General features: G+C 45.5%; 1 protein-coding gene across 2 annotated transcripts in view; it reads left to right on the top strand.

Moving 5' to 3' along the window:
* Positions 1-12,852, top strand: part of DNAH11 (dynein axonemal heavy chain 11) — a gene marked incomplete at its 5' end in the record, with an annotated part of 386,720 nt that overhangs the window by 196,623 nt on the left and 177,245 nt on the right. For both annotated transcript variants that reach the window (XM_080701838.1, XM_080701837.1), the window contains 3 exons: positions 1,791-1,922; positions 6,858-7,031; positions 12,628-12,832. In XM_080701838.1, the coding sequence (XP_080557964.1) occupies positions 1,791-1,922; positions 6,858-7,031; positions 12,628-12,832 (511 nt within the window). The remainder of the gene's footprint in view (positions 1-1,790; positions 1,923-6,857; positions 7,032-12,627; positions 12,833-12,852) is intronic.

The raw sequence follows: 12,852 nt of genomic DNA, 5'->3' as shown, positions 1-12,852 counted from the left end.
TGTTCATACTGTCCATAGAAGAGTTTCTTTATTAATTCTCCCTCCCCACCCATGCACTCTCCCCAAGACCCCTGGAATTTCGTTTTTCATTATCCCTCTCTATTCCGCTTAGCCCTTAGCTTCCACATTTGAGAGAACACATCTGGTCCTTCACTTTCTGTGACTGGCTCATCTCACCTGACATAGTGTTCTCTAGCTCCATCCATTTTCCTGCGAATGACATAATTTTGCTCTCTTGATTGCCGAGTAGAATTCTGTTGTGTGAATTTCTCATCATTTTGTAATCCATTCATCTGTTGCTGGATACCTAGGTTGGTTCCATGATTTGGCTTTTATGAATTGCGCTGCTATGAACGTGGGTCTGCATGTATTGCTACAATATTCTAATTTCAGTCCCTTTGGAAAGACACTAACACTCTAACACATATAGGCACAGGTAGAATCTTCCTCAATAAAACCCCTCAAAGCTCAGGAAATTAAAACAAGAAGCAATAAAGGGGACAGCATAAAACTGAAATTTTCTGCTTATCAAAAGAAACCATCAAGAGTCTAAAGAGAGAGCCTACAGGATGGGAGACCTTTGCCAGCTACTCCTCTGGTAGAGGAGCAGTATTGAGAATATACAGAGTATTGCAAAACTTAACACTAAAAAACTAAAAACCCAATCAAATGGGCAATTGAACTAAATAAGACACTTCATAAGAGAAAATACAAATGACCAATAAATACATGAAAAAATGTTCAGCATCCTTAGCAATCAGGAAGATGCAAATTAAAACTACACTGAGATTCTATTTAACCTCAGAATGGCAGTCATCAATAAGTTATACAAAGCCGGGCGTGGTGGCGCACGCTTGTAATCCCCGCGCTTGGGAGGCTGAGACAGGAGGATCGCACAGGTCAAAGCCAGCCTCAGCTACTTAGTGAGGCTTTCAGCAACTTAGTGAGACACTGTTTCCAAATAAAATATAAAATAGGGTCGGGTGTGGTGGCGCACACTTGTAATCCCTGCACTTGGGAGGCAGAGAGAGGAAGATCACACAGGTTCAAAGCCAGCCATGCTGGCTTAAGAGACCCTGTTTCCAAATAAAAATATAAAATGGGTCTGGGAGTGTAGCCCAGAAGTAGAAGGGCTTCCAGAAACCCCAGTACCCCCAGAAAAATAAAAAAAAAAAAATAAAATAGGTCTGGGAGTATAGCCTGGAAGTAGAAAGCCTCTGGGTTCCACTCCCAGTACCACCAAAAAAAAGAAAAAGAAGTCAAACACAATATATGTGGTGAGAATATGGGGAAATAGGAATTTTTTTTACATTGTTAGCAGGGTTGCAAATTAATATAGCTGCTATGAATATTCCTAGGAAAACTGGAAATTTTTTATTTTTAAACAGTTGATTCTTACTTAGAGGATCAGATAGATTAAAAGTGGCACAATTTTTTTCCACCATTACCTTAGATATGCGAGGCAGTTAATTTTTGTCTCTTCCAAAGTAGCAAATCACAGAGGTCTGAAACTTCTTAAAGCTAAAGTGAAATTGTAAAAAAAAAAAAACTTGGTATGGTGGTACACTCCTGTAATCCTAGCTTTCAGGATGCTGAGACAGGAGAATCACAAGTTCATGGACAGCTTCAGCTACTTAGTGAGGCCTTCTGCAATTTAGTTAGATCCTGTTTATAAATAAAGAATAAAAAATAGGACTGGGAGTGTAGCTCAGAGTTAGAATGCCCCTGGGTTCAATCCCATTTATGCAAAAAAAAAAATCTCCCTAATAATGGTTGTTTCTCCTTTTTAGACTATTTGTGCTCTTTTGGAGTGTTTGTTGACTCCTGAAAATGTACCTTCTGACAGCCCAAAAGAGGTCTATGAAGTCTATTTCGTCTTTGCTTGTATCTGGGCATTTGGAGGCACCCTGCTAAAAGATCAGGTATGTTGAGAGTGGTCTACAGAATCACTCGTCATAGTGTCTTGCTTTCCCTGTCCTCTCCTGAGCCTGTGCATGCTGTAGGTGATCCTGCACAGGATGATCACTGTCCCCTTGACTGACAGCACAAATCCATGGCCTTCAGCCCAGCTCTGCCTTCAGAGCCCAAGGCTGTTTCCACCTGGCTCCAGCACATCACCTGTCCCATGGCTCAGCCGCCCTCAGTATGCCTGAGACGTACCTCTTCCTCTATTGAGTATCCATATTTGCTCCTCTTTATTCTTGCTTTTACCCTCAGTGATATATTCTTCCCTGTTGCTCCAGTTAAAAACCTGGGAGCATCACTCTTCTTTTTTCTGTATCCCATGATCTCAGACTCAGTTCCATCACAAAGTGACTGTCGCGTTACTGCCATTCCTGTCACCTTAATTCAGGGATCTCAATCACTGTTAGATTGCTCTGAATTCTTGTAATATCTTAGCTATAACAAATCTCACAGAGGAGGTGGCTTAAACAACAGAAATGTACTTCTCACAGTGCTGGGGGGTTGGGTCCAAGGTCAGGGTGCCAGCATGGCTGAATTCTGGCACGGCCCTTTCCTGGCTTCCTCACTATAACTAACGGCAGAGAGAGGATGTTACCAATCTCCATTGCCTCTTCTTATAAGGGCACTCAAAGCACTGGGTGGGCCCCACCTTTGTGATCTTAAACCTAATTACCCCCAACGCATCGCCTCCAGATACCATCACACTGGCAGCCAGGCTTCCACAGCAGCACAGTCCAGCAGTGTCCCCTCTCAGAGTCTCCTGCCTCCAGTGGCCCCCACCTCTCACCATCTCTCACTGTTCCCATGGCAGTCATCTGCCAACCATAGTCCCTCTCAGGCCAATTTCTTCTCATTGGTCTTCCTTCTGCCTGAAGAGAATCTGTCACACTCACACACCTTTTTTTTTTTTTTCAGAGTCCTTTTGTGGCTTCTGATTTCCTGTGAGACACACCTGAGATAAAATTTTGCACAAACACACTCACCCCATACACACAAATGGTTTAGACTTACCAAAGTAAAAGAAATGTGCAGGTCTCATCTCCACCATCCACCTCTATGTGTTGATTTTCCTTATGTAATCTATATAAGGATTCTTTATTGTGCAAATAAAGTCCAGCTAAGAGAGACAAAGAACCTTGCCCGGTGTCCCACTGATGGGAGATGACAGCAGCAGAATTCCCACCAAGTTCATCCCTCTCTCCAAAGGCCGCCTCTTCTGTGGTACCCTGGGAACTCACATGGTCGCAGATGCTTCCATGGTAACCTGAATCTTCCCAAACCTTTCCAGCTGCAAACAAGACATTTATATCAGAAGGTTTCACAGCTAGGAGTGACACATCTTTCTGTCACTTACTTTCTGTAGGTGATGGCCCCTACAGGTCAGTTCCACTTTCTCATCACTAAGCTACCAAAACTCACATCCATAAATACATCTGGCACTCACTTGGCCTCTCGGCTCTTATTTCATTCCTCGTTAGAAGCCAGATTTCCCCTCTGTAACCTCCAAGTGCTCCCTGGAGGAGCGTAGCCAGTGCTGCTTTGAGTGACAGTCAAGTACTGGTGGCTCCACATGGCCCTCTCAAAGGCGTGGTTTATGACCTGTGGGTTTCTTTTTTATAGAGGCCAAATAGAGCATCTCTGCCCACCCCTGCGGTGGTTCTAGCCAAGCCTTTCACAAGCTGTGCCCTTTCCCAGGATGTGTGAGGTGTGGACAGCTGAGATCGTCCCTCCTGCTGTAACTCCTCCTCCCCGCCCCAGCGGATCCTTTCTAATCTCTCCAACCCCCACACATGGCAGCGCCACTCAGTTACCTAAGCCACGAGCTGGGCATTGCTGTTTGCCTTCCTCTCCCGCACGCTCTTTTCACGCTTAATGGTCAACATCATCACCATCATCTTTAAGTTTTCAAAGTGGCTCTAACTATACAAAATTCCCGAGAGGCCGTAGGTTGGGAACATAAATGAAGCAGATACAAGAATTGATCTTAGGGGAGCCATGTGCTAGGTCAACAAATCCTCTTACAGCCAGACACGGTGGCCCGCACTTATAATTCCAGTACTTGGGAGGCCAAGACAAGAGAATCACAGGTTTCAGGCCAGCCTCAGCAACTCTGTTTCAAAATAAAAAATGTATGCCGGGCGTGGTGGCGCACGCTTGTAATCCCCACGCTTGGGAGGCAGAGACGGGAGGATCTCGCAGGTTCGAAGCCAGGCGCGTGCGCTGGCTTAAGAGACCCTGTTTCAAAATAAAAATACAAAATAGGTGTCTGGGAGTGTAGCCCGGAGGTAGAAGGGCTTCCAGGAACCCCAGTACCACACACACACACACAAATAAATAAACAAAATAAAAAATGTAAAGGGCTGTGGGTGTAGCCTGGAGGTAGAATGCCCTGGGTTTAGTTCCCTGTAACAAACTAACAAACAAAATGCCAGTTTTCCATTTGAAAATGTTGCTTAGGGTTTTTCTAGGCTGTATCATTTAACCATCAAAAACAATAAAAACCTATATGGATAGGTACAGTTATCTTTAGCTTCACAAACAGGGAAGTCAACCTGCCTAAGAACACAAAACTGACCAGCACCTGGGCCGGGCTCAAAGTGCCACAAAGGGACTCAGGACGAGTGCCCACATGGAGGCCGTCACCAACAGCCTCCAAAACAGGTCTCCGCTGCTTCTCTGCAACCCACAAGCTGCTGTCCTTCTCACTTGGCCCCTGGACAGTCTGCCTCCATGTCTGTCCCCTGGTTCACTTCCACTCAAAGGGCAGAGGAAGTGAATGTCTTCAAATCCCTTGGCATACTCCCCCAGAGCAGAAAACACTTTACTGGATTCCTATTGCCTTCAAGACAAGCTCAAGCATTTTAATTCTATTCACAAGGCCTGTGGCCTGGCCCTGCCTCATAGCCCCTCTTCTTCCCCTCTACTGCCTGCCCCCACCCCGACCCCAGGCACTCTGGCTGGTTTCTTGAACACACCAAGTTCTTTTAACCACAGCATTTTTTCACATGCTGGGCTCTTTCTGGAATGAGCTCCTCCCTCATCTGGGCCTATTCTCAAAGATGGTTTCACAGCTGGGCATCTTGTCACATGCCTATAACCCCTGTGCTCGGAAGGTTGGGACAGGAGGCCAGCCTCAGCAACTTAGACCCTATTTCAAAAATAGAAAATAAATAGCACTGGAGGTGTAGCTCAGAGGAAGAACGCCCCTGGGTTCTACCCAGTAACACACAAGCATGTACAAAGGTGGCTTTCTGGACACCCTGTTGCTCTCGCTGCGGCTGGTTTTTCAAGGTGCCTACTTGCTTCTCCACGCACAAGCTCTACTTCTGCTTCCACCTCGACTGCCCAGGTCTCACCTCTAAGCTCTGCAAGGGCAGAGACCCTGTGTGTTTTCCTCCCTGCTATAGAACAAAGGCATTGTAGATGAGTCAAAGATTTGTTACCAAAATGATTTTGCTGATGGAGTTGTGAGATGAGGCAAATTTTGATGTAAAAGTAGAAATCATATGTATTCTGCCTACAGAGAATGGTTCCAGGAAAGACATAGACTATAAATGATTTAAAATCCATCAGAAGGATCTGGCTTAAGGCCACATGGTTTTAGGGTGATAAAATACCCTGTGCTACCAATCCGAAAATACTAACGCCTTAACTGGAGAGTGGAGGTGGGGGAGAGGGTGAGCTCAGCTGGCGTGGAATTCAGTTGGGGAGGCTCTTCCTGCAAAGGAGGGTCACATTCTCCGCCTGCAGTCACCCTGCCTATCTCATGACCAGCCTGTTGTCAAAGCAGGCTGTCACTCAAGGACATAGGGACATCAGAGCACAAGCAGTTTTAAGGATTCGAGGCATAAGGGAATGGGAGTAGAAGTCCTAGATAAGGATAGAGTCACCAAAGGCAGTGGACACATGCTGCGCCTGTAGATTTTACCCCAACTTAGCAAGCCAGGCCAAGCCGTGCTACTGTCTCTAGGTGTTACTGGGCCAGTCATTCTACGGATTTAGAAGGGTTTTGATTGCTATTGGTACACAGTTGCCATTTCCCTCCCTCTATTTTCTAAGCACTAATCTAGCAATAAAAGGCCGTTGTACCTACCATTATGTAAAAACAAGTAGCCCTAGCCAAGAGAGCCTGCTGAGTGCCTGGAGGACCAGAGTTGGTCGGGTTTCAGCCAGAACTTTCAGCGGTCTCCCACTGGAAAGCAAGCCCACACCTTCCTCCATTCCTTCCTCCCTCCTGCAGGGATTCCCAGTTTAGAATTTCAAAGGTCAACAAAGTTTCCATAACAATTTGTGGCAGTGATGCGGGGTTACCAGCCCTTTACATTTTAAGTAAAGGCATTTATAAAAATTACTTAGTGCCACCATGATTTTACAAAAGAAAAGAGATTTTAACAACGAAAGGACCAAACAGTTCATAAATTCAGAATCAAGGACAGAATTCAAGTCGAATGATGTCACCCATGTTTTAAGTACTCTGTTTTAATTTTTCTCATTTTACTATCAATTGGTGTGTGTGAACCTCAGTAGAAATCAACACCAGCATTTTGTACCCACTGTCTTGTGGTAGCTGGCATTGTAATTTGCATGACAACTCATTCTTAGCATGAACAGCCCAGGTTGGCCTAACTTTTCAAGTTCCTAACAACTCCACTGCCTGTGAGCCTCACGTGGCAGTGACAGCTTTCTACCTCTGCGGTAGCACAGTATTGTAACTCGTGTCTAGGCACTTATTCATCTTGGTGAGCCCCTCCATTCCATCCCACGCCAGGAGTTTTCATTCGTGATGATGGCTCTGTGTGCCGCAACCCCCTTGTGGAGCAGGATTTGGAGGGACTTCGCTGTTTTCAACACTCCTTTCCGCCTGCAACGAGGGTTTCTCTTGTTCCCCTTAGCTCTCTGACTACCAAGCTGACTTCAGTCGGTGGTGGCATAAAGAAATGAAAGCAGTGAAGTTTCCATCACAGGGAACGATCTTTGATTATTATCTGGACCACAAAACTAAGAAATTCTTGCCTTGGGCTGACAGAATCCCACAGTTTACCATGGATCCAGACATACCTCTACAGGTAAGTTCACAGACAGCAGCAGCCTACTGACAGTGTGCCGAGCTGAGCCCCCACCCCCCACCCCTTTAAAGCAGTCTTTCTTTATTGCCAGATAGATAAATTGTTGTGTTCATAGCTCTGGATATAACATTTCTCCCGGGGGTGAGGGGGGGATTCTCAACTATTGAAATAGTTTAGTGGGGTGGTTTATATTTCTGTAACTTCTTTTTTTTCCTTTCTTTCAGCTTTTTCTAGTACTAACAGCTTTTTATTTTTCTGAAGACTTCACAGGTTTTGGAAAAATCAGAGGCATAGTTGTTAATGCAGTGATTCTTCTTTTCGACTTTCTATGAATTTCTTAGATGGCACTTTTCACATATAATGGCCTTCTTTCACCCCCACCAAAACTGAAAATGTTTAACTTGCTATTTCCTGTGTTTCAAATCCCCAAGGCAAGCCAAGGGGAGTGGCGCATGCTTGTAATCCCAGCCTTGGGAGGCTGAGACAGGAGGATCGCACAGGTTCAAACCCATCCTCAGCAACTTAGTGAGGCTCTGTTTTCAAATAAAGTATAAAATAGGTCTGGGAGTATAGCCTGGAGGTAGAAAGCCCCTGGGTTCCACCCCAGTAGCGCGCAGGCATGCGGGCGCGCACACACACACACACACACACACACACACATACACACACACATCCCCAAGGCAGCTAACAAATCCAAATGCATCTTCCTTTTTCTTTATTGTGTTCCTAATAGATTGTCTGTGTTTTCTTTTGGATCGGGTTATTTTGTGGCCAACCTATTCTGTTTAACCCTGTTCCCTGTTATTATAGTTTTTAAAATTCATGCCATTATGACTCATTTTGGAGCTTATTATTCCAAGTAGTGCAATGGAACGTGGCTGATTTCTACTGCATTACTTAGTCGACAGCTAGTGTAAAATAGCAGAAAGCCCAATGCGTCTGTTTCCTGGACCCAGGACTGGACTCAGTGGCCTGCATGGGAGGGGCTTACTAGCCCTTAGCTCTGGAGGCCGGGGGCCTCATCCTGGCTCCTGGCTGCCACCCGCTGCTCGTGCAGCTCAGCTCCCATCTTTACCTGGCCTTCTCCTGTGTGTGTCTCTGGCTCCACATCTGCCTGTTTATAAGGACACCAGTCAGGTTGGGTTGGGAGCCTCCTGTAGGGTGTTCGTTTGCTAGACTTGCCGTAACGGCACTATGCACCATGTGGCTGCAACAGCAGAAGTTTATCTTCTCACAGTTCTTGAGGCTGGAGGTCCAAGATCAACACGTTGGAGGGTTTCATTTCTCCTTACCTAGGCTGGAGATGACCGTCTCTCACTGTGTCCACACGTGGTCATTTCTCTAGTGTGTATCCTTGCACGCTAGCTCCTTGTGTGCCCACATTTTCTCTTTTCCTAAGGAACCTCAGTCACGTTGCACTGAAGCCACCATGGTGGCTAGTCACTTCTTTTAAAGGCCCTTTCTCCAAATTTTAACCTAGTTACTTCTTTTAAAGGCTCTTTCTCCAAAGTCAGCCATATTCTGCGATACTGGGTGATAAAGTTTCAACTTATGAAATTGAAGAGAGATACAATTTAATCCATACCACTGTGCCCTCTGGACTCTCAAAATCCATGTCTTTCTGATATGCAGAATACATTCACCTATCCCAACAGCCCCAAAGTCTTAGCCCATTCTAGCCTCAACTTGAAGTCCCAAATCCAATATCTCCCAATTCAAGTGTGGGTACAGTTTATGCTGGGGAAAAGTTCTTTTCCAACTTCATACCTGTGAAACTGGAGAAGTTATTTGCTTGCAAAATGCAACCATGGAACATAGCATAAACATTTCTTATTCCAAAAATGAGAAAGCAAAAAGCAGAAAGGGGCCACAGGTTCCAAAAATGTTCAAACTCTGGCAGAACAAACCCAGCAAAATTGTTAGGACTTGAAATTAACCTTCTTAGGCTCCATGCCCCATCCTCTGGCCCCTCTGTGGTGGTGGTGCTGCCACTGTAGCCTGAGGTGCCAGCCTGACCCCCGTAGCCCTAGACAGCTATTCTGTCCCTGAGGTGCTGGGTAGTAGCATCCTGGCCCACTGAAGCCAGAGAGGGGACTCCACTCCTGACAGGCAGAACTCAGAGCAAGAAAGGCTTATTGGCTTTAGAGGCTTTAAAGGCTTTTCTGTCCATGGCTGACCAGCTCCAAGTCAGAAGGGGCTTGGCAAAAGGTCTTCAGGGCATGATGAGGGAGGAAAAGCTGCTCTCACTTCATGGGGAAGCAGAGAGAGCAGGAGATATGGGGGAGAGAGAGTGTGCCGTCCCAAGGCCACACCCTCGTGTGGTGACCTCCAGCCATGCCCCCTCTGAGGCTTGCTGCACTGGGGACCATGCTCCCAACACATGAGCTTTTCTGGAGACATTACATTCCAAACTATAACAACATGTTTGCACCCAGCTAGCTGGCTTCACTGAATTGTCCTGTAGAGTCCAAGAAGCCCTATAGCCTTCTATCATTTTGTCCTGTCTCTGTGCCCTTTAATCCCAAGCAAAGAGACTGAGATCCCACAGTCCCCTTCAGGGGCTCACCCTCAACGACCTAAGGACCTCCCACTAGGTCCTGCCCCTCACAGATGCCACCACCTCCCAGTACTGCCACACTGGTGACCAAGCCTTCTATAAAGAGACCATTGGGGGTCACTCATCCTCACCATAGCAAGTGTGATGTGAATAACAAAGTGGGGGTCTGCCAAGAAGGAAGAAGGGGAGGAAAGGGTATTGGGAGGCAACCAATGATATATGCTGTATATATGCAATGTCACTTTGAAATTTCCCCTCTTAGCCTACCTAGAATTGAACTACCCAGCAATATTATCTAGCTGGTTGAAAGCTGAGAACTTTCAGTTGACCAAAAATACTGAAGACAGAAAAATTGACATCATAAGATATATGCACCTTATCAGTGAATATTATTTATGTAACAGAGACCCTGAGAAGATTTAGTAGCTTTAGACACTGTTATACCAGATGTGGTCATTTGATTATGAACCTCTTAATATAGCAGAAGAGAGCCATAGGGAGTCAGTAATAATAACAAATATTGGATATCTCACTACACATCAGGCCCTTTTGTGAGTGTGCTTGTGTGTAGGTGTGCTGAGGACTGAACCCAGAGACATTTTGCCTCTGATCTACACCCCGGCCCTATTTTATTTTTTATTTTGAACTTCATATCTCAAAGTTGCAGAGGCCTAAGTTTCTGAGGCTGGCCATGAACCTGCGATCCTCCTGTCTCAGCCTCCCAAGTACTAGAATTACAGGTGTGCACCACCACAACATGTCATTAGTTGACAACTTGCTTTTCTAAAGTTGATTTTTACAGAGATTAAATAACTTACCAACAACCTTCTAAGACAAAGGCTGTTGCAAGCCTCTTTTGTATAGGGAGAAACACACAAAGAGATTAAATGAGTGATGTGTGCATATATGCCTCCACCATCTTGTACCCCATTAAGATGTATGACTACAATGTACCAACAAAAAGTTAAAGAAGTGAGTCCATGGTTATACTATGTAAAGAATGGTCAGTTGTCCTAGGACTGGTCACTTTGTCTGGGACTTCGGGAGCTTCTAAAATACTAGACTATGACTTTTTTAAACCAGGAAATTCTGCGCAAACTAAGAGAAAGTAGACACACTGAAACAGACACCACAGACTCAACCCCTCTAGTCTGGCTCTGGAGTCCCCCTCTGCAGAGCATTCTGTGTGGTAAGACAGAGCTTAGGCCCTGGACAGTGATAGGATGTGTGTAAGGTACTTAGCAGAATGCCATGTTAATTATTGGAACTAATGTGTTGAAGGAGAAAAGAACCAGTGGCCAAAATAAAAAGACAAATAATGGCAAATAAGAGCAATAAGGGAGAAAAATGTAAACTACAATTCCAATTTTTAAAATATGGTCTAGGACTAATTAATGTGGTGCAGAACAGACTCTTCCTTTTAGCAAACCCCAGAGTGTCATCAAGGTGAAAAGAAGTTTAGAGGAAATGCCCGTGTCGTGGATTTGGTCTGGAATGATCCATAAAGTATTCGGTTGTGTCCAGGACATGCTAACCAGGTGGAGAACTTTATCCGTTAGACTATGTGGATTTCTTGTGAGCAGTGTGAATCCTGCAAGTAATGTCTCCTCCTCCTTTTAAATTTGGCCACCAAGAAAAAGAGCCAAATGTCAACTGTCTTGCAGCCACTGTGATTATATCAACCACCCCTTGTGCCAATCTTACATTTTAACCTGTGTTCCCCGAGTCTAATTTTTATTTGTGTGCCTCCTCTTGTATTCCCATAAGCCACTTTGAATTTCCTTATTCACTTATGAGTAAACAAATAGCCAGTTTTCAATATATAAAAATTAAGCTTGACGTTTCAACAAGGTGATGCGCGGTAAGTTTCAGGTGTGCTTTGGATTTGTGGATATTCCACTTCAAAGCCACTGCTCCTCCCTAAATTTCTCTCTCCCCACACTGTGAATGCTTTGGGCCGGGGTCGCACCATTTAACCCACCAGGGCCACAGCATTGCTCTCAGTTCTCAACATGTGTGGCTTGACTTCTGAAACCTTTTGCCAGCTTCTGAAGAGTAGTAGCGAGTCAACTCTTCCTTTCTCTCCTCTCCTTTTTCCTTTTCTTTGGCACTAAGGATTGAATCCAGGAACATTCTGTCTCTGAGCTACATCCTCAGCATTTTTTTTTTTTTCGGGTCTGGGGATGGAACCCAGGGACATTCGACCTCCAAGCTACACCCCCTGCCCTATTTTTTGTGTGTGTGTGTGTGGTACTGGGGTTCCTGGAAGCCCTTCTACTTCCGGGCTACACTCCCAGACCTATTTTATACTTTTTTATATTTGGAAACAGGGTCTCTTAAGCCAGCGCGGCTGGCTTCGATCCTGCGCAGTCCTCCTGTCTCAGCCAAGCGTGGGGATTACAGGCGTGTGTCATCACGCCCGGCCCCTGTCCTATTTTTTTATTTTTTATTTTGAAACGGGGTCTCATTGAGTTGCAAAGGGCCTCACTAAGTAGCTGAGGCTATCCGCGAACCATGATCCTCCTGTCTCGGCCTCCCAAACGCCGGGATTACAAGCCTGTGCCACCACGCGCAGCTCACTTTTTTTTTTTTAAAGGGTCTCACTAAGTTGCCGAGGCTCTTGCTAAGTTACTGAGGTTGGCCTTGAGTGTGTGATCTTCCTGCTTCAGTCTCCCAAGTCCTGGAATACAGGCCTGTAGCACTGTGCTGAGCTGATGAGTGTTTTCTTATATGCTTACTGTATTCCCTTTCATGCCTATGACGACACGGGAGAGGACGTATTCTGTGGTGGGGAGCTTTAAGGGCAAGTACTCAGCTGCTTATGCCCTGGGACTTTGGCATTACCCAGTTGCTCACCATAAGCTCTGGCGTATGCTCTCTGATAGTTCAAAGCTGAAATTTTGGTGGAATCCCTCCAAGTGAACTGGGAATCCTTTGCAGATCAACTCTCAAGTGACTGTGTCAGTCCACATAGATAATTTTAGAATGCCTCTCTGTCTCTCCCTCTGACCTTTTCCTTGTTCTATTTTTCTCCCCCAGACAGTTTTGGTTCACACATCAGAGACGACTCGTCTTAGATATTTCACTGAATTATTGCTTGAGAAAGGAAAACCACTCCTGTTAGTTGGAAATGCAGGAGTGGGAAAAACAGTCTTTGTGGGTGATATGCTGGCCAGCCTCCCCGAGGATTACATCGTGTCCCGTGTGCCTTTCAACTATTACACCACATCCGCAGCCCTGCAGCGTGAGTGCTTCTCCTGTTCA

The sequence above is a fragment of the Muscardinus avellanarius genome (assembly GCF_963383645.1).
Source record: "Muscardinus avellanarius genome assembly, chromosome: 9".
Classification (NCBI taxonomy): domain Eukaryota; kingdom Metazoa; phylum Chordata; class Mammalia; order Rodentia; family Gliridae; genus Muscardinus; species Muscardinus avellanarius.
Note: the sequence above shows the minus strand (reverse complement) of the source record. Positions and strands in the feature narration are given on the sequence as shown.